This window comes from Astyanax mexicanus, chromosome 17 (genome assembly GCF_023375975.1).
Source record: "Astyanax mexicanus isolate ESR-SI-001 chromosome 17, AstMex3_surface, whole genome shotgun sequence".
In the NCBI taxonomy this organism is placed as follows: domain Eukaryota; kingdom Metazoa; phylum Chordata; class Actinopteri; order Characiformes; family Acestrorhamphidae; genus Astyanax; species Astyanax mexicanus.
The window spans coordinates 19,082,210-19,104,305 of record NC_064424.1 but is presented as its reverse complement, the minus strand read 5'-3'; the positions used below and the strand labels follow the sequence as shown (position 1 = coordinate 19,104,305).

Below are 22,096 nucleotides of genomic sequence, written 5' to 3'. Positions count from 1 at the left end.
GCTATATTTGCTTTGTTTTTCTAAACCTGGTAGAGTCACTCACAAGCGGTTGAAAATGTACGTTAATTAATTAATCTCAAACCACAAAATCTAAACCTCCTTAAAACTGACAAACATTTGAAAATAATGAGGGTGGATATACTCTTTAAACTCAAAAATCTCAATTGACCCTATCTTACACCCTGTGCAAGGCATGTTACAATGCTCATTGCTATCTTATACCCTGCCAAGAGTCTATTTTCTCGTTTTCAGTTGCGTTGTTTAAATAGCAACAGTGTTTGTGGATATACAGTATCTGCGCAGACAGGCATGTTGATCTCGAAATTAGGTGTGTTTAAGTACATTTCTGGTGTATTGCTATCTTGTCAATCAAAAAACACAAGTGTAGCACTGACAGAATACAACCTAGACAGACATCAACAGTCAGACATTTATTGCCGCAGTGCACAAACCCACAGAACATGGCTCGCAAGGTATACTTTTCCTGATGTTGCGATAGTAAAGACACATTGACATACCATAAATCAACCTGCACTGCTGACAGAATATCGTTAAGATAGGTCCTATAATCTGTTGCAATTTTTTTTAATTGGAGTGAAAATTGACATTCTTACTCTTTTATGCTGGATGTATCAAAGATACCAAAAGAAAGGCATGCTATAACATCACATCCAATACAGAGACAGATTAAATCTGACTGTATTTTTGCATAAATTTTATTGGATATTTTAAAAACTTGGCTCAAAAAAATACAACTTTGTTTATTGTCAAGCTGTTTGAGAAGTAAAACACTAAAGAAAGTGTATTAAAAAGCATAGAGTCAGTAGCTGTGGTGGTAGTTGTACAAACACCCGTCACAATCGTGATCAAACTAGATAAACTAGTGGGCAAATCTACAGAGTTGTCAGGGAACAGGCCAGAACCCAGATAAAAAAAAAAAAAAAAAACAGGCAACCATACAAAGTGACAAAACAAGAGACTTAACCAAATGATAAGCAGTGAGCAAATGCGAAAAAGGCTTGACAGGAATAATGCTTTGTATGCAACATATTGGCAATACTTCGCAAATAGTTAAACAAAGAGGACAGGTACATATACGAACAGGGTAGAGTGAGAATGATCAGTATTCTGGAGATGGGGAATGGTTATAATTGATGGTGTGACTTTGACATCATGGCTAGGTGGATTATGGGAAGTGTAGTCTTTGTAGAATTTGCATGACTTAAGCACTTACTAGCATTTTTTCCTAATTTCTCAAATGCTTTAAACCAACACATTTTTAGGTAAGTAACAGTCTACAGTATATGGTTTAACTAACAAATAAATTCAATTCAATTAAATATTTACAAGTGAAATGACATTGCATGTTAATTGAAAATGATTTTTTAAATTTATAAATATGCAAAATATAAAAACATTATCAATAGAATCACCTTCAATATCTCGCCTTCCCTCACAGTTCACTAGGTAGGCTACATGTGCTGTGCTTGAGCTAATGCGATAGAGACCTGTATCTTTGAAAGGCTTTTAACTCTTCTTGTCTTGTTTCATACAGCACACCAGACCTCAAGTACAGTATGTAGTGAGGGGACATGTTGTCCAGTTAGATGACTTTTTCCCCTTTTTCTCAAATCCCCCTTTGGTGATATTAAATGGACAAAAAAGCGAGGCAAACAGAGAGAAAAGAGAGATGCTGCGATTTTATGTGGCAATTCTCAGAGGGCCACAGGAGCTGCCTGCTGAGCAGGGGCTTTCAGAAAAAAAAAAATCTGCCGTGCTGGCAACTTTCAACCATGTTTAACTGGAATCAAACCTGTCCCCGGGAAGGAATCCATTGCTTTGGGGAAATTAAATGCTCCATTTGAACAAATGGAGAAATGGCCATCCAGCACATTGACAAAGTGCTGTCTCTGAAACCCTGTGCTTTTCCCGCTCGCGCGTCGTGCTCGCTAACATGTCTTATCTGTGCCTGGTCTCCCTTGTCTGTCTACGCAGGCTCGTATCCCCGGCTGTCGCTGAGTTTCCGCATCAAGAGGAACATTGGCTACTTCATCCTGCAGACCTACATGCCCTCTATCCTGATCACCATCCTGTCCTGGGTCTCCTTCTGGATTAACTACGATGCCTCCGCTGCTCGGGTGGCCCTGGGTAAGAACCTACTGACAGAAAAGCTCTGTCACTGTGTGAAAGCAGTGATTGATAACAGCTGTGATATATAAAACATATCATATAACACATTTTATTAGAATTTAGTATTAAAGGACCATTAAGGATCAGGATATGTCATCAGATATTAAGGAATCATGCTTTAACATATACCTTTAAGCACTGGCAGCTTTTCTCAGCAAATTAAGATTGAGGTTAGAACTAAATTCTGGATTTAGGTTATATTTAACGTCTTGCACTGAGGTTTAGGTTAGGACTACAGACAGGATAATGGTTAGGATTAGGCTTTGTGTTGAGGTTAGGATTAGGGCCAGAGTTAGATTGATGTTTTGGACTGAAGTTAAGAAGTTAGGGTTAGGGTTTGGACAAAGGTTAAGTTTAAGGCTAGGATTAGGGTTTGGACTAAGGTTAAGGTTAAGGCTAGGATTAGGGTTTGGACTAAGGTTAAGGTTAAGGCTAGGATTAGGATTTGGACTGAGGTTAAGGTTAGGGTTAGAATATGGACTGAAGTTAAGGTTAGGCTTGGGTTTTGGACTGACGCTAAGGTTAGGGCTAGAATTTGGACTGAGGTTAAGTTTAGGACTACAGACAGGATAATGGTTAGGATTAGGCTTTGTGTTGAGGTTAGGATTAGGGCCAGAGATAGATTGATGTTTTGGATTGAGGTAAAAAAGTTAGGGTTAGGGTTTGGACTAAGGTTAAGGTTAAGGCTAGGATTAGGGTTTGGACTGAGGTTAAGGTTAGGGTTAGGGTTTGGACTAAGGTTAAGGTTAAGGCTAGGATTAGGGTTTGAACTGAGGTTAAGGTTAGGGTTAGAATATGGACTGAAGTTAAGGTTAGGCTTGGGTTTTGGACTGACGCTAAGGTTAGGGTTAGAATTTGGACTGAGGTTAAGGTTAGGGTTTGGGTATTATTTGGACTGAGGTTAAGGTTATGGTTATGTTCCATGTAACATCTGAACAGTACATCAACCATCAAATGTAAGTAATTTATCAACAGAACATCTTTACGACATTTACCTTAGTGTCTATTGATATGTTATTGATGTGTTACTGATACTCTGTTACGAGTTTATTAAACACTTTAATAATTGTGCTGTGCCTGTACTCACTTTTTATTACACTGTACCACCCTTATTATTATTGTTTTTTTATTCTTTCAGGGGTCACCACGGTGCTCACAATGACAACCATTAACACCCACCTGCGGGAGACCCTCCCAAAGATCCCCTACGTGAAAGCCATCGATGTCTACCTCATGGGCTGCTTCGTTTTCGTGTTCCTGGCCCTGCTCGAATATGCCTTTGTAAACTACGTGTTCTTTGGAAGAGGACCCCAGCAGCAGAAAAAAATCAACGAGAGGCTCAACAAAGCTAACAACGAACGCCCCCGTTACGAGGACAAACGCCTGAGAGAACAGGTGAGCAATCCTCTCAAAACTTCTGAACTTTTATTGCTGTTGTTCATGCTTGTGTCAAAAATCTTAAAATGAGCTGATTGATGAAGTAGAATAGTTTTTAATACTCTCAAGTAATGTCCAGTATTGCCTAGATGTGCTTCTGGTTATTTATTAATAGATTCTTTCCCATGTTTAAGCTTCTAGCTACTGTCTGAACAAACTGCTTGGCTCCACCACCTGCGACGCTTTGGCAGGTCCCATTGCCCATTGCTGCTCCCAAACCGATGGCTTCCTTTATTAGATCGAAGCTACTTTTTCATCATTAAGAGAGGCTCATTTTGTTCTGGTTATATATTAGGCTGTCATTATTCAATCAAATTCTCATTTAGATTATTGCTAAGGGGCCTTATGTAGTCTAACTGAGGAAACAACCCAGTAGACTGATTCTTCCAAGCTAACTAACTAACTAACTTCAGGGAACATTTTTTATATATGATCATGTATTTAATTGTGTTTAAAAGAAGTTTTAGATTGTTAATACTCTATGTGCCCCATGATCTTACAATTTTGCTGATCCTTTTACTAGGTTAGGTCATCATAATTTCTTTAAAAACAAATTACGAGTATGCCAAGCATGAAGTATGGTCTCTGTTGGCTATAATTTTTTTCTGATTCCTAGCTTGTCAGCCGATTCCATACTTCAAAAGACACGACTTCTGAAACGCTAGCAAGAGACGAACGACAGGACAGTCAGATTGAATGAAGCCAGTTGTCTCTGTATAAAACAAGATGTAAAAGTAGCACATTTTTATGCAAAAGTTTCCTTGTTGACCTTCATGTTTATGCATTTGTGTATTTTTAGCAAAATGTTGCTTGATTGTCAAAGTTTCTTCTGGGCGTTTTAATGTTCTTTTCATCTTTTCTTTCACATCGCAAGGACTCCATTTCAGCGCCGTTTCAAACCAACACCCTCAGGTCATACACACAGCGAAGAAATCTGTATCTCGAGGAACAAAGAAAAGTCGGGGTACATGCATTTAGAACTCATAATAGCTGCAAGACTGCAGATTTAGGTCATACCAATGCCATTAGCGAATGTGTTGTGTGTGTCAGCCATTCCATTCTGAGCGAAGCTCTGTAACGTTCACTAGTTCCTTCAAAGAGTAGTGTGCTGTTGTAAATGTTGACATCCCATCGCCATTGCATTTTGCATGACCAGTATGAGATAATTCTGTATACTATTTCTATACTATTCGACTTCTGGTGACTCGTTCTTTTTTTGGTCTTCGATCTCCTTAAGGTGGACGCTTACGGCAACATCCTGCTTACTACGCTAGAGATGAACAACGAGGTGATGCCTTCGGACGTGGGCAGCAGCGTGAGCGACTCGAGGAACTCCGTCATGTCCTTCGACAGCTCCGGGGTGCAGTTCCGCAAGCCCATGGCCTCGCGAGACGGCTTCAGCCACCACTCGCTGGACCGCAGCGCCATGCGCAGCCGCGCCAACTGCCGGCTACGGAGGCGCTCGTCCAAGCTGAAGCTGAAAATCCCCAACCTGACGGATGTCAGCACCATTGACAAGTGGTCCCGGGTGATTTTCCCCATCACGTTTGGATTCTTCAACCTTATCTACTGGTTGTACTACGTGAATTGATGCGTGTCCTCCTAGGAAACATGGGCCATATTTTGAGAGCACATTGAATTGGCTTTGATACAATTGGGAAAATATGTATACACATATAGGAAAAAAAAAAGAGTTCATACATATGTATATGCATATTTCTATATATTATATTTCTATATACACACGCGTGTGTAAAATTGAAAGGACTTTTCTGATGTACAAAAAAAAAGTATTATATAGATTGACTTGAATGTTTAAGAATAATGCGAGACAAACATTTGAAGCATTTGAATTTTGTTTTTTTTGTTTTTTTCTTCTGTAATTACAAACAAACCCACAACAATGAAACCCTCCCCTCCCTCCCCACCGATACATGTGAGGGTCTGGAACTAAAGACTGCATGATATTTTTGCTAAAAGAAAGATCGCGAGATACGAAAAAAAAGGACACATCAGAGCGTATCACTGGCTTTTTATCGATACACACTGTAATCAGCCTTTCCCCGCCGCAGCTCGAGAAAATCAGCGACGGCGGCTTCTGTGCTTTTTTGGCATCATCTGAGCAGAACACCCCCTCCCCCTAAACCTCATACAACAAATGCGCCTACTGAACCTGCCCCACCCCCCCTCCTATTCCCAACACCACCGCCCTGCTGTCTACCATGGAAGAGACTTACGGGATTGACCGTTGCTACACTGTACAGCAGCCTCTTTTGGATTATGTGTTTCCCTTGTTTTTTTTTTTTTGTTTGTTTTTTTTGCGAGAGACGTAGAAAGCTCTGGTCAATGGTTTACACTGGACGGCCATCCCCGCGCTTGAAAACCACCAAGCCTCGCCCAGAGTCTTCTTTTCCTTTCTTTTCTTCATGCTGTTTTTTTGCGAGCGATTCCTTGGGGTATCTATTTTTCATTCTGGTTCTAAGGATTCTGACTACTCTGGTTGCTATTCTTTTGTCTTTGATATGTTTCGGGGGAGAGCGTCATTTAAAACATAGAGTTCTAGAGTTTAGCGCATTTCTAGATAACGAGCCACAGATATGCATTTTTCATTTGTTCTTTTCTTTTTTTTTGTTCGTTTTGTTTCGAGAAAAGAAAAAAAGTGTGTGCATCAAAGTGTACATTCACTCAGTATCCTCATCGACATGGTTATAGGTAGTATGGTCGTATTCTTGCTTTATTATCGTTCCTAGTGCAACCCATCTGTTTTGTAGATACGGCGGCATTCATGAACATCATATACAGCTTTGTGTTGTCTGAGGACATGATGGGGGGGACCGTGGTGAGCTACAGTTTGTTTGTCAGAGCTTGGATTTTGAAGTTAGTCCATCAACTATATGATGTTGTAAAGATTAAAAAAAAGAGAAAAAGAGTATTGTGTATTAAAAACTGGGGAGGTTGGTAATTGTTTTTCATATTTAAGTCCAGCGATCAGCCCATAGTGTGACCTGATATTGTATGTAGTAACTCACTCATCGTAGTGGCCCATCCTGAGAACGATTCACGCTGTTGTTGTTTTTTTTTTTTCTTCTTCTTCTTCTTCTACTTCTTCTTCTTCTTTTCGGTTCCTCTAACGTGCCTGTCTGAAACCCGAAAGAGGTGTCCTCAGCCGATCATTGAAGTAAAAGAGGGAGGAACAGCCCTCGGCCTCTAACCCTTCACCTTACTGCAGACCCACCCACAGCCCTGATGTTACGCATCTTAGGATTCAATCCCAAAGACTGATGACATCAGCACGATCAGGAAAAAAAAAAGAGCTTCTAAGTCTTTTACGGGGCAAAATGAGATGTATGATAAAAGCCATGAACTAAAGTGACAACCAAAAAGGCCTATAATCCATTCGTATTTTATTATTTTCTCTGTCTTCAACAAAACACATCTCTTTAGGGTTCCATTCGCCATGTCACGCTGCAAGGCCTCTCTCTGTACACATGATCACGACGAGCCTACCGCACATGCTAGTTGCTTCGAAATCCATCCGCATCCATAGACCTTCACCCATAGCTCCATTCAGTCCACAAAGTCCAAAGGCACTCAATCTCTCGAAGTCCGCAAATTTGACAGCAAGGTTGAGGTTGAACGCAGAAATATGTTCATGAGGAGGCTGTCTGGAGCAGTGAGGTCCAGTGGACCTTCTAAAGGACCTTCTAGTGAGCCTCCAGATGGCGGCCACGTTGAGTTGAGAGCCGGGAACTCTGCCGCAGTCCAGGCGGAGGACATTTCGAGCAGGTCTCAGTCCTCAGAGCCGAGCTCCAGCAGAGTTCTCTGCTTCCGAACCATCTCAGATATCATACCACACACCATTCTGTGCATAACTCTAGCTAGCTCAGCTAGGATAAAAGGAAAAAGAGAGATTGATTGCCTGCCACACCATTGAAATGCTTCACTTCACACTTTACCACGCGCAAGAAATGAAGCAATGAGAACGAGAACTTTACTGAGGTGGTCTTACAGTTTTTAAGACTTTTAGCAATTTGTTGGAACTTGACAGATGGAGCCTTTTTTACATCAGTCCTTGGGTATCCAGCAGGATCATTGTGACTGCAGTTACTTTGCAGTTAATGGGGTGGGTTAGCAGTAAAGCAAAAGCTAGGAAATGCCTGCGTAGCTTTGCGGCATGTAGATTCGGCGCATTTCCAGGGAGTAAATGGAAATGGAAGTGAGGTATCCTGCAATGAAATGTTGGAACATGTGAATAATGTTACGAAGGCCTTGGCATCTGTTGGACGGTCTCACTGGAAACAAATGAGAAGGCATTCACAAAATGCCGCAAAGATCCGCAATCTGAAAGAAGAATTTGGTATTAAGGTCATGCGATTTTTTTGCTGCATGAGATGTGGATGAGTTTGACGGATTTGCCGGATCAGTTTAGACATAGTGTAACACGAGGTACCTCAAGTAAGACGTCTACGGAAAACAAAAAAAAAAACAGCAAGGTGGAGTCTGGAAAAAGTCTTCGGAAAGCAAAAAGTGTTTAGAAAGTGACAACCAAGATACAGTGTTTTCTGATCTGAGTAAAAATCTTTTTTTTTATTTGTTTAGCTTTTTATTGTTTCCTCTTTTATACATTTTTTTCTTCCTCTTTTTTTTTTCTTGCTTATGAGGTCATAGGCTATCGCATAAGTGTACATCGCTCGAATGCTTGGTAGCATGCATACATGCAAGCACTCTTTCATATCATTTAAATGCCCCCTGCCTTTAAACAATATGATGACTGCACAACCTGACATATAAGAGGAGAGAAAATATATTTTTACATCTGATGAAAATGCACTGTAGATTTATCAATCAGCTAGCAACTTAATTAAGGTACAGTATTAAGGTACTTCTCTTTCAGTGGTTAACGCTAGAACAAGACAAGAAAAGAAATGAATAAAACGAAACCTTTGGTAGCTCAATAGATTGTAAAAAGTAAAAAAGTAGCTGGTAGAACTTGTTAGCTTGTTAATAAATTGTAAAAAAAATGAACAGATTAAGTCAAGTCGAAGACTAAAATTTTGTGTGAAGTGAATTTAGTCTTCAGCTTGGCTTAATCTGGTTATTTTAAGAAAACCCTCATTTTGTGTGTTTTAAGTTTAAGAAGTACAAACAGTACAGGTTTTCTATTGTCTGTCAAATGACTCATTATTTATCAGTATTATTTATGAAGTTTAATCCTCTATATTTGCAGTTTCTATGCACTCTTACTGTTGCGATACTCAGTTCAATGTGCCACATAATAATAATCAGAATCGTTTCGGTCGGGATGCGCCTGTGCTCAGCCAATCACGGCTATAGAAATTTGAGAGACATAGCAGTGCTATGTTGTTCTGTGCCAAACTTGGATAAATAAGTAAGGTAACTAATAACCTTGAATAGGATTGAAAATGGATTTTGGCTTTTGTAGTTCGTCGAGCCAGTCAACAGGTCATCTCCGGATATTTTTATTTTTCGTTGATCATCAGCATGTTCTTGTAGCACCAGCACTCAGCTAATTCACAGTGATCTTGAACTTTAAACTTGATCAAATTGTAGGTAGAACGCTGGTTTGCAGGCATCGTTTTTTCTGGCCCTGCAGGATCTGCCTTAATGAGATCATGAAAGCATTTTTTTTTACACGTGGAGCATATTAACCGAGCAATACAATGCAAAAAAAACCACACAAGAAATCAATTCAAGCCTTAATGGTCGCAGTAGTCATTATAATAATAATCATGGTTAGATATTGATTAGCAGTTACCCATCGGTTGTAGACTGAGGTAAATCAAAGATATCGGTTGGTTGCTGCAAACATGTTTTTAACACAGGCATTCCTTAGTGATTAAATCTGTGTAAATCTGTTTTTTTTTTTTGATCATTTAATAGCGATAGTAGCTTAAGTGAAGTGAATCATACTCCATCGTAAATCATAAATCCATCATAAATAAAGTATTGTGTAACAATGTTTTTTTAATGCTACTATGCTACAGTGTTAGCCTCAACCAGTGTAGCTATCTGCTATTGACATTTACGATTCACTCAGTGCAGTACTAGTTACTTGTTAGTGCTACCAAAATGATAAACCAGCAGTCTGTACTGTATATCTATATATATTAAAAATATTAGCTTACTGCTCCAGAAATAGGCTATCCACAAGTTAGCAAACAAGCAGGCTAGTTAGCTAGCATAACATGGAAAACAGAGATAAAGCTAAAAGAAGTTCCCCAATGTTTGACTTAGCATATTATTGGTAACATTACATTTTTTAAATAATTTTTTATCATGAAGTTTCACATCTTTTACATTTTTTTTACATTTTTAAGACCGATATGCTAGTTTACAGTGGTCAACCGGCCAAAATACTCAAAACATGTAGCAACACCAGGCTGGAAAGGTGGCGTTTGTGTAGTGGCAGTCTCTTTAGCCAATTAGCTAACCACTGTAGGTGTGTTGTCCTGTTTGTTTATTTGTTTGTTTTGCTTTTTTTCTAGTTTAGTATTTCTTACATTTATTAATCGAACAATCCGAAAGAGAACACGCCCACTCGTGATAAAGCTTCAAAAACAAGCTTTTTATTTTTTGGTTTGATTAAGAAATGTTTTCAGTTCGTTTTCATTCGATTTAGCATGTTTACCAACTTTTGCACTCACGTATTTTTTTTACACATAGAGTCTTTGTCATGTTGTTCAGTTTAAAATGAGCAGATGTGATGATTAGCTTATTTAATAGAGCAACGAAGAAATCCCTCATTCCCTCATAACCCTTTCCTCGTGTGCTGGATAGCTGGAGAGAAAAAAAAAACTTTTTGGTCAATGGTTCTGCTCACTGGGGGTCTCTAGTGTCTTAAAGAGGAGAGGGGCTATGATGCTAATGATGCTAATGCTAGCAGGAAGCTGGTTACAGCGTTAGCTTTGGAGCATTTGAGCATATGAGAGTTCTGTCATGTCGTGTACCATGAAAACTGTGAGTTATAGCAGAAAACGCGGCTCAAGAAGTTCACGCAGTTTACGCAGTTTATCTGATGCTAATCTAGCCAATGTTTTGAGCAAAAACATTCAGTCAAGAGTCCTATATGTTTGGTTTTTAGAAGAAAAAAGCTTCAGTACTCTTTAGGGAACAACACTATAATACTTTTTACATCACGATTCCGTCTAAAAAGCTGAAACGGACAAGTTAAAACAACGACAAGTTAAAACAACGACAGCAGCAGCATTTATCACGTGAAAAGCATATTATTAAGAGACTTACGAATGACATTATGTCAAGGTAGCAGCACTCTGGTCACCGAGGTGATTGTTGGCCTTTTATGGAGAATGTGTCACACAGTGTTAGACTCGGTTCACTGATTTGTTCTGTGTCTTAATGGTTTAGGATTATAACTCCGATCTGTTGCATTTTACTTTTATCTTTTATCTTATTTGTTCTTATTTACTTCTATATTTATAAATATATATATATATAAATATGTATAAGTCTGTGTTTGAGAGAGCGTGAAAGAGAGAGTGAGAGAGCGCGAGAGAGAGAAAGAGAGAGAGAGAGAAAAAAAAGAGAGAGAGAAAGAGAGAGAGAGAGAGCTTTATATAATATCAGGGATGGGCGGGGCGACAAAAAAGAAAAAAAAACCTGTGACAACGGAGGACGTGCGTCAATCTTGTCATGCACTTCATTCACTTCATTCCAGTCACTTTTAACGAGATCACCTTAATACTCCCATGCCATTAACGTTATCATAAACACTAGAAACCATCGAAGAGGTTTTTAATTGAGTATCTTGTTTTTGTCTTTCACCACACGAAACATTGAGAAAAAGAAAGTACAAAAACTGTTGAACTGATTTCAATGTGAATTTTTTCTTGCCTCTTGTGTATATGTGTAATTACATGTGAATTGTATTGTAAATATGATATCTTTCACTTATATTTCTTAATGCATGAAACTAAACAGGGCAGTTGGTAGTAACAGCTAGCCTCACTGCGACTGGCATGGACAGCTTTTGCAGCACCTGCATAAAACTTCTGCAAACGAAACCTCTGAAAAAGAAAAAGGAAAAAAAACGACAGAAAAAAAAAAATTATAATAATAATGATTTAACAATACCGGTTTTGTTTTGCATGACTTAAGTTTTCCGAAAGGTTTATTTTCATAATTCTTTTGTATTCTAAACTCGGTTCCACCCTCACATGCAAAAAGTTCTTTAGAGAAAGGAAAAGATGTGCTTTCAGGTTGCACTCCTTCTCGCTGGCTGTCTAAGATCTGTCTAACCTACCACTGTAACTGGAAACAGGAAAACGAAGAGAAAGAAAGAGAGAGAGAGAGAACTAAACAGAGAGACGTAAATAAATAAAGAAAGAAAGAAAGAGAGAAAGAAAGAGAAATAGTGAAAGTGAGGTAGAGAGCAGGAGAGCAATGGACAACATCATTATAATGAGAAATAAAAATTTTACGGAATATATAAATATATACGCACATCGCCATCCTTTCTTGCTTTTTTATGTATCACATACAATTACGAGTAGATAGATGATGCACCTAGCAAGCCATTAATTAGATCAAGGTACAATATTCTGCTAACATCTCCTAGAACTGATTGCAATAGACAAAAAAAGAAAAAAAACTTCATCAGTGGCACCAGAAGAACTTAAGCCATGAGAATGCAAGACTGGTACAACTTCCTTTTCTTTTTTTTCCTTTTCTTTTCTTTTTTATTCTGTTTTTTTTTTTTTTTTTGGTGGCCTTTGCCTGATGATGCCTCTAGATTAGAGGCTATTGGTGTTGGCCATTTTAAACCATTAGGAAGAAAATGTTTGTAAAAAAAAAAAACGAAATAAATAAAAACATCTCAGCACACCTCGGTGACTTTTCCTTTTGCTGAGCAGTAGATTCTGTTCTGTGGTTCAGCGAAATATATTTCAATTACCGTGAACTTTATCCCGAAAATACTGCGCGCAATATATATATATATATATATATATATATATATATATATATATATATATATATATATATATATATATATATGTGTACAAGAAAAAACAGAGGCCACTGAGACAGGAAATATCCTAGAAATAAAAAAAAAAAAACAGGAAAACAGGAAGGAACACAATTAGATTGGCAAATTTTGACTCATCAAAGGCAACAGATCCACAACTATACAACTGATTTGGAGATTAAATAGTTCTTCAGTATTGTTTTGTTCTGTTCTGTTCATTTCTAGTTGCCTGTGTTTGTTGTATTTTCTTTTTTTTTATTTTTTAATGAATCGTTATCTATCGTTGTTGTTTTCTCATAGAAAGGAAATATATTTCTACTTTACATCCTGCCCTGAGAGTAAAATGCGTTTTTGTTTTTGTGTTGTACTGGTTCCGTTCACATTACTCTTTTTTCGGTTCGGATTCTGTTCATATATATTGAGGTGTTATGATTCATTTTTGGGGTATGATTTGTCTTCATGAGATCAACATTTGTAAAGTATAAAGTTGTATTTCCTTTTTTTTGTCAGTGCCAATTAATGTAATGGTGTCAGTCAGCTTTTCTAGGTGTTTGAGCAAAATGTGTTTTTTACTAATACAAAAATGTAACAGTATGTGGTACAAAAAAGGGTTATAATTAACCAACTGACTTTTTACAAATAAAGGCTTATACAGTAAAGAACGACAATGCAGAAGTCTTTTCATTTGCCATTTGTGGACTAATGGTTCCATTTGGTTTCTTTCAGCTTGACCTGTTGCTTTGAACTGATTAGTCCCCAAATGGTAAATCGTAACTTTTATCAGAAAACAAATGTAAAGAGAGAGACTCTTTTTTCCATTTTGGAATATAAAAAAAAGAAGAAAAAAAATCTGCTGCAGGTCTTCACCTTGTAATTTTATTTCTTTTTCTTTTCTTTTTGTTCTTGTAAGGGCTGCTGGGTAGCGAAGAAAAAAATATATATATAGGTTAACAGGTTCAAACGGAGACGTTTTGAGAGCAGAAGGAAGAAAAGACCATAGCAATGTCTTGTATAATCAATCTGAATTTGATTATAACCATGACACGTTACTAAGGATATACCTCCCTCCCAACCCTTGGTCCTGAATAAAGAACCATCAGAATCCCTGCTGGAAGAGTGTTATCTTTGCCCTTTGCTGAACCCGAGCCTAGACGCGGGCGGCTGTTCTTGTCTCAGAGCAACAGGAGTTTTGAAGGGAGAAACTCAGTAGGAACACAGTCGGTCGCTCATGGTTGTCAAACAGCTCGGGAAGCTGACTGTCAAGTAGCTGTCTGCAATGCACGGATGGATTTGAGCGTGAAATGCTTTTCTGACACACACTTTGTGAAGGCAGCTAAAAGGTGACAGAAACTGTACAGTTAGGTTTTTAGTATTGTTGATTTTTGCACCCATTCACATCTTGTGTGAAGGATGTGAAGTCCTGCAGGTCTTTAGAACAGCAGTTCTTCCTGGAATTGCTGACAGATGTGGTTGCAAGGTTGCAAAATTGGACTGTGCTGCAGCAAAGTACCTACAAAGTTGATAATGAGGGTCCAAAAGTGGTTTAAATTAGCTTGGACAAACAGTTCTACAGAAAATCCTTAAAGAGGCTCTAAACCCTTTAAAACTATTCAATTAATAGCTGAAATGTGTTTCTATGAAGAAATAAAACATACCAGTTCTGCTTAAAATTTTTATAAACATTTTCTAATATTTAAAAATGCTTTTATTGTGGTCATATAGCACAGGTTCAACTGTGTTATAGGTGAGGATGATGTGTCTGTGTACTTTGGTACACATTATATGCCCTCTGGTGTTGTCCAATTATCTGTGTCTCACCGCTATCAGAGGCACACTGCTGCTGCTGCAGCTCAGCCAATTAGCTCTCCCTCCTGCTACGCCTCTAAACCCATACATCACCCAGTGCCCCTACTTTTCCTACTCTTCCTATTTTTTAGTCTTTTTCAAATTTGTTCTGCTGAGGGTGGAGGAGTCAGCAAAAATCAGAGGTTTTAGTGGTCCTTTAAATTAACTAATTATACACTGACATCCACTGTTGTCATGGAAACATAACGGGACAGAAACCACAGCAGAATCGTGTATTCTGCCAGAGATCACCACCAGTCACGACCATTACCACCCACTACGCTGTCCACTGTGGGTGGTAATGCCTTCTATGATGTGTTCCTGGTTCCCACACACTTCAGAACTGGAATCTACCATCTACTCTATATGGAACTCACTATCAGACCTCACTCAAACTCAAATTATTCAAACTCAAATAATTCATGTGACCTTGCCATGAACATGTTGGCCAGGGTTCAATCTCCCTCACAAGATAATACCTTGCAACTTATACAGCTCTGGAAAAAAATGAAGAGACCACTTCATTTTCTGAATCAGTTTCTCTGATTTTGCTATTTATAGGTTTATGTTTGAGTAAAAATGAGAAATGTCTCAAAAAATGCAAAAAGTCATATTCATAAAGTTTTAAGTGTTCAGAAATCAATATTTGGTGGAATAACCCTGGTTTTTAGTCACAGTTTTTAAACTTTTCTTGGCATGTTCTCCTCCAGCAGTCTTACACACTGCTTTTGGATAATTCTATGCCAGTCCTGGAGTTCAGCTTGATTTGATGGCTTGATGGCTCATCATCTTCCTCTTGATTATATTCCAAAGGTTTTCAATTTGGTAAAATCAAAGAAACTCATCATTATTAAGTGGTCTCTTTTTTTTTTCCAGAACTATATAGTCCTGGGGGATCCAAAGCCATCCCCTGAGGTTCTGTAACACTTCATGGTCACATTACATTGACTTTTGACTTTTGTTAGTGTAGAACAATTAAAATAAGAGGACGTTTGTAAAACTTCATTATGTTTAGGGTCTTAATCTCATTTTTAAAACTGATTCCATTAAAAATGAACAACAGGGCAAGTCTGTAGAGTGCCAAAAACTGACTCTTTTATGGCATCGCCTCAAACACAAAAAAAGCTTTGCTGGTGGTACCTTTATTTCCGAAGACTGTAGCATAGAAGTGGGGATGTTTGTCTTCTATACAAGCAAAAGATGTTGTGTTTTCCTGTTGCATTGGAGGAGATATTTTGAATTATTTGAACACGTTTGTCCATGTTTGTCCAACAATCCTTTAGCCAACGCTAGACCTTCATAAAAGTGAAAGAAATTACGTTGTTCACAGGTCTTGTATCACCATCCATCTCCAAAAGCCAGAGACGATGCATTTTCTGGATGGTGAAATGATCTGTGTGCAAAAGAAAACACACTTTCAGATGGAGAAGATGGAGAAAGAGCATGTGCAGAAAGATAGACCAAGATCTCAGAGAATTAAAAAGTCCTCATTATCCCATCTATTGTTCTTTCATCCTTGCAATCCCACCTTTACGTTCATGTGGTCTACCAGACTAACCAGCGTTAGATGAAACAAGGTAAAGCTCCATACGATTAAAAAGGGAAAACGAGAAAACTGTTGGAGAAAGGCATTCTTCTTGTTTTTTTTTTCCTTCCTCTCCCGCACATCTTCTTGCCTTGGTAAACTTTGAAAATGTTCCCAGTGGAGGAGAGGCACTTACGGGGCTCTGTTAGGAAGATGGATGCAGAAGCCATTGAACTAGATCAGCGAAATGTGCCCGCCATTTCCTTGTTCTATTGTCAGCACTCCATATAAAAACATCAAATATTGAGAGGGTGCATTAACATGGGCCAGGAATTGATGGCTGCTCGACTGGGGTGGGAAATCAAAAAAGGAGGAAGCAGCATTGGGGCTCCTCAAGTCGCAACCATGGCCTCTTCAAGTTGCAACGATGCGCCCATCCAAAATTTTTTCAGCGTCGCAACTGAGAGCATATTTAAGAATGTTTGCATTTTGGGTTTGGTTAAGGAACTGTAGATTTTTAAGAAAGTTTAGCTAGAAAAAAATTGTCTTCATTGGTATTTTCATATATTCCATATGAAAGGTTGTTTGAACAGGAATTACATTTAAAAGTTAAGAAATCAATATTTGATGGAATAACCCTGGTTTTTAATCACAGTTTTCTCCTCCACCAGTCTTACACACTGCTTTTGGATAACTTTATGCCACGCCTGGTGCAAAAATTCAAGCAGTTCAGCTTGGTTTGATGGCTTGTGCTCATCCTTCTTTTAATTTGGTGAAATCAAAGAAACTCAACATTTTTAAGTGGTCTCTTATTTTTTTCCAGAGCAAACAAATTCTAACAAAAGAACAAACAGTCAAAGTACATTGCATGTGTCTTGGTACACACAGTAGATGTGTTTGGAAGTACAGTAGCATTGCACAACAGTATAGCCTTTACAGTGACTCCAGTCCAGTCCAATCAGTGAAATGTTTCACAGATAGATCAAGACTTGGAAAACTTCTCAAAGAAATGGAGGCCAGAGATGCTCAACCTTTAAAAGGTCCTTTAAACCCATTTGGGTTAGAAAAAGTACAGGCATATCAAATTCAATGTTTCTAAAAGCTCATATCAATATCTTGGTGAAGAATACAGCTCAGATATCAGATTTAAACTTTCTATGAATCTGTAACACCTGCCCTTTTTAATGTTTTTTCTTTTTTTTAAAGATCAGACATAAGTCATTTCTGAGTGTCTATTGGTCAGTATATCTAATATAGAGCCACTTCATTTTCTGAATCAGTTTCTCTGATTTTGCTATTTATAGGTAATTGTTTGAGTAAAATAAACATTGTTGTTTTATTCTATAAACTACGGACAACATTTCTCCCAATCTCCACATTTAGAGTATTTTTTATTTTTTTGCAAAAATGAGATGCAGAGCCTTCAGACTTCAAATAATGCAAAGAAAACAAGTTCAGAAATCAATATTTGGTGGAATAACCCTGGTTTTTAACCACTGTTTTATGCATCTTGGCATGTTCTCCTCCACCGGTCTTACAAACTGCTTTGGGATAACTTTATGCCGCTCCTGTTGCAAAAAAATCAAGCAGTTCAGATTGGTTTGAGGGCTTGTGATCATCTGTTTTCCTCTTAATTATATTCCAGAGGTTTTCAAATTGGTGAAATAAAAAAAAACTCATATTTTTTAGGTTTTTTTTTAGAGCTGTATTTTAGTGCGTTTATTTAGCAATGTAAAGACAACATTACTACTGGTGAGTTCAGAAGCTAGATTACCTTTTACCTTTACTGTGGAGGCATTTCATTCATTTTCCATTCATTTTTAAAGCTCCTGTGTCTGAGCTTTGTCATGTTTGATGATAAAGCTCACACTAAGCAGAGAAATCATTTTCAATCATAATTTTGCTGTGGGTTAACTAAAGGTACCAAAGGCAAAGCCTTGTGGGTACCACCTCAGTATCATATTTTGATTGTTTTTTTTTTCTGAGAGTGTATAAAACCATTGTCCTGTTCTACCTTTACCTTAACAATGTGATTATGAGCATTTAAAGTGAAAATAGAGTGAATTTTAGAGATATACACTATGTCTAACCTGTCCAATGGGGTACAAGCTTCCATTTTGAGACGTTAAGCAATTGGCATTCTGGTCTTTTCTAGTCAATTCCCTGGTCTCTATTCCCCTGCAAGCCCCCTACCACCACCATCACCCCTACCACCACCACCACTAGCAGCCCCCACACACTGAACCCTTCCCCCTCTCGCTCAGGGATGAAGAGAGAGCAGAAAAGCAATGCGTATGATAAAATATTAAGACTTAAGCACCCTTTTATCCATAGCATATGACCGTTGCAGCAGTGTGGTGCATCTATTCCATTCTCCTCAGTCTTTGAGGGATTCTCATATTCTGTATTTATCTGGTCCATTTATTCTGACTGGACTAAAATTTCTAATGGCTAAAAGTGATTGGCTTTGGGTGTTTTAGTACATTTTTTTGTTACAATTTGCCAATTTGTCAGCTATAGTCATTTACATTGTTTTATGGCTTTTGTATTTGAAGATTTGTGGTTTCCAACGACAGCAAACCAACCAAACCCTGGTGTTTCAGGGTCTACTGTAGAGCAGACAGGCCGTGATATCTATCTATGAACCGCGGACGAGTGTCTCACATATGTCCACGGTGTGTCTTGTGTGTGTGTGCGGATCCTCGCTGTGTTGGGCGAGCGAGAGAATGAGTGAGCGAGCGAGGCCATGGATGTAATCATAGTAAACGTCTGGCCTAGTTTCTCAGGAGGATGGGAGATGTGAGCCATGTTGTTGACTGAGAGGCACACTCGTCTTTGTTGTCGTCGCTTGCCTCCAGCTCCCTGCAGCTCTGGAAGACGAGCACCACCGAGCGACTTCATTTAGGCAGCACTGCCCTCTGTTGGCGCACAGGTTCATGTCACCGCTGTTTTTTTTTAAATCGTTCCATGATGGTGTATCGTGGTTCAAATAAACAATGATAACCTCTTGAAACCGTCAGCATATGTTTGGATGTATCTATCAGCATACGGTCTCATCTCATTAGGCAATTTACTGCCCTTATTAATTAATGTACTGCTGTATATCGGATCCGCAAATTTTGCGTATTAGCTTAATGCACACTAGGACGAGGAGAGGTGGTACATCATGTCACTGAAATGTTGACAGGGGCTGACCGGGATCTATTAAAGGGGCCATAAAAGTCAATGAGGGGGACGGTAATCTCAGAAGTTAAATGTGGCCTTTCTGAATTTACTGGCCTGTCATTATTCTTAAGAGACTTACAAGCAGATCTGTTTACACGTGGTTAATTATAGGGACAGCATAGAGTTACTGAGAAGATAACAGCATAACATTATGACCACCTCTTTGTTTCTACACCTGTTATAATTATAATTTTTTTCACTGAGGAATAAATATTATTACAGACTGTAGTCCTTCTATTTATCCACTTAAACTGAGCCTTTTTTTTTTAAATAAATGTATTTCTAATTTTAATCCCATCCCACTCATTAAGACTCCCTCTATCACTAGTAATCTTCAACACAAGCAGGGGGAAAAGCAGCACATGCCTCCTCCAACACATGTGAAGTCAGCCACTGCCTCATTTTGAACTGCCGAGTAGCATCACAGCGCATTCAGAGAAAAGAGCAGCGACTCGGTTCTGATACACCAGCTCACAGAAGCCTTTTGCTGAGCGACATCACCCTTTGGAGTGATGTGGGGAGAGAGAGAGTGCCATCTAAGAGAGTAAGGCCAATTGTGCTCTCTCAGGGCTCCAGCAGCTGATGGCAAGCTACATCAACAGGATTCGAACCAGCAATCTCCCGATCACCGTGGCAGCACCTTAGTCCGCTAGACTACTCAGAGCCCCCCCCCCCCATCCCCCCCCCCCCCCCCAAAGGGCTAAGATATGTTTCTGTCTCTGACTTTACATCTTTACTTTTACTTCAAGGTGAATGTCTGACTAAATAAATAAATAAAACTAGTAACTGGATAATACATTAATAAGTCATTCAAAATTTATTACTAAGCCTAAAGTTAATGGTAACTGGGTGATTCTAAATCAACACTTGCAACATTATGTTGCATTTTCACCTTAAAATGACAGTTTCCAAATCATGCCGATTGCTTTACTGACTTGTAATAGAAAGAACTGTTTTTTTGTAAGTTCCAACATGCTCCTAACTGCACTGTATAACTTAGTAAACATAGTAAACAGAATCAATGCTGGAAGGATCTGCATTATCTTGTTTAACCTGTCGTATTCTTAAAAAATCAGTATATATTAAGGTTTAAGGTTTACCACCTCAATTCATTAGATTCCTTTACTTGTAGTTACTTCCTTTACTGTTTCTCTCAGCTTGTCCAGAAAAGGTAATTTAGGTGATGCCAATTCCTGACTTCTTCACTGGCAGCCGACAATTCGGTCACATCACCTACAGTGCGATACACTCGCCCCTGAACAGCAAAAGAGCTAGCGCTTAGCGTGGTTATTAGCTAATGCTTATGCTGCTCCAGCAGTGCTATCCGGGATTAGCAGCAGGCTACAGACTGATAATACTCACCTCTGTATGGCCAAAGAGCTAGCACTTCGCACGGTTAGCAGCTAATGCTAATACTTCTGAAGAATTAAACTGAGAATTAAACTCTTTTATAGCACTGTACTTTAGGGGAGTGGCTTTACTGCTCCTTACAACCTGACTGGTAAAATTCATGCATAAGGTGCACCGGAGTAAAATGCGTCCCAACAATAATTATCTAACGCCCTCCTGGTCATTCAGGAGAAATGGTAGCAACCAAAATTACTTTAACCCCCTCCTTTCCCCAAAAATATATAACAAAATGCATTAAAGCTAGTTAAAGTGCAAAGAAGATGTGACAGATTGACCTAAACAGGATGTTTTTCCAGGTCATCCATGGACAAAAGTTCAAAACGTCTCTCTACATCATGCTTTGTTTAGGTCCTTTTATAGAGCTCCCCTGGTGGCCATTCGTGAGACTGCACTCTTCCACAAAAAAGAACACATACAGTAGACAACTACAGCAGAAACAACAAATAAAAATATATATTACATTTATATAATTAGTGAATAATTTATCTTCCATCCAAATTTCCTCTATTCTGCCCTTATTTGTTAAATGGCAGCAGGCGTTTGGTGAGTTTTGATCTCTAAAGGTGCCTCTAAAGGCGTCTTTGTGTTCTGAAGTTCTCCAAGGATAACGGCGGAACAGTCAAGAGCATTTCCATGGCAACCCCGATTTGAGGAAACTGTGACAAACAATGTCCACTGCTCTGGATGACACACGGATTCTTGAATGCGACCCCTCAGTGACATTATTTTGAAGATGGAAAAATGAGGGCTGACATGAAATCATTTAGCACTGACATGCTCAAAGAGCCTTCCAGTTCTCACCGAGATCCACAGTCTGTACCAGGCACTTCCTTTGGGAAATACTCAACGTTAAAGCTCAATAAAAAACAAGAACCAACCTCAATTGCATTTTTGTATTGCAATTTACATTATTAAACATTAATTACATCAGACACATCAGTTTTTAAACACTGTGTAGACTGACTGTTCACTATATTACGCACATCTACTTCTAGAAGGTTAACCGTGCCACTGCAGTGCTAAAAATGATCCGCCACCCAAATTATACCTTCATACAGTATATACCTGCTTTGTGGTGGTCTGTCCTGTGGGGTCCTGACTATTGAGAAACAGGGTTATATGAGGATAATAATGTATACAGAGAAACAGACTACAGTAGGATGTAGGAACAAGGAGGTGGTAATGTTATGTTTGAACAATAAACAGAAATGATGCCTATTTTTAAGCCTTGTGGCTGCATCGTTTAACCCTTAGAACCCTACAGCCAGATTTTTCGTCCAAAATCACACCTTGTGTTCTCAGCTTAATTACTCAGGAATCCCTTCACACATAAACATAATCCATATATGGTTAAAAAGGGCGGAACTTACTCTTTCTAAAAATAGTGATGACATCCCAGTGCGGTAAAGCATCTACAAGAAAAACACCCATTGAGAAAACACCTAAAAAATTGAGATCTC

At 38.6% G+C, this 22,096-nt stretch overlaps 1 protein-coding gene across 2 annotated transcripts in view; it reads left to right on the top strand.

Annotated features, from left to right (window-relative positions):
• gabrb4 (gamma-aminobutyric acid type A receptor subunit beta4) overlaps positions 1 to 13,735 on the top strand; it is a 121,689-nt gene extending 107,954 nt beyond the window's left edge. The window contains exons 7-10 of one of the 2 annotated variants that reach the window (XM_007231692.4): positions 1,996 to 2,148; positions 3,329 to 3,585; positions 4,502 to 4,591; positions 4,865 to 13,735. In XM_007231692.4, the coding sequence (XP_007231754.1) occupies positions 1,996 to 2,148; positions 3,329 to 3,585; positions 4,502 to 4,591; positions 4,865 to 5,218 (854 nt within the window). In that variant the 3' untranslated portion in view covers positions 5,219 to 13,735. The remainder of the gene's footprint in view (positions 1 to 1,995; positions 2,149 to 3,328; positions 3,586 to 4,501; positions 4,592 to 4,864) is intronic. The other variant, XM_022676236.2, reaches the window with a different exon arrangement.
• The last annotated feature ends 8,361 nt before the right edge of the window (positions 13,736 to 22,096 follow it).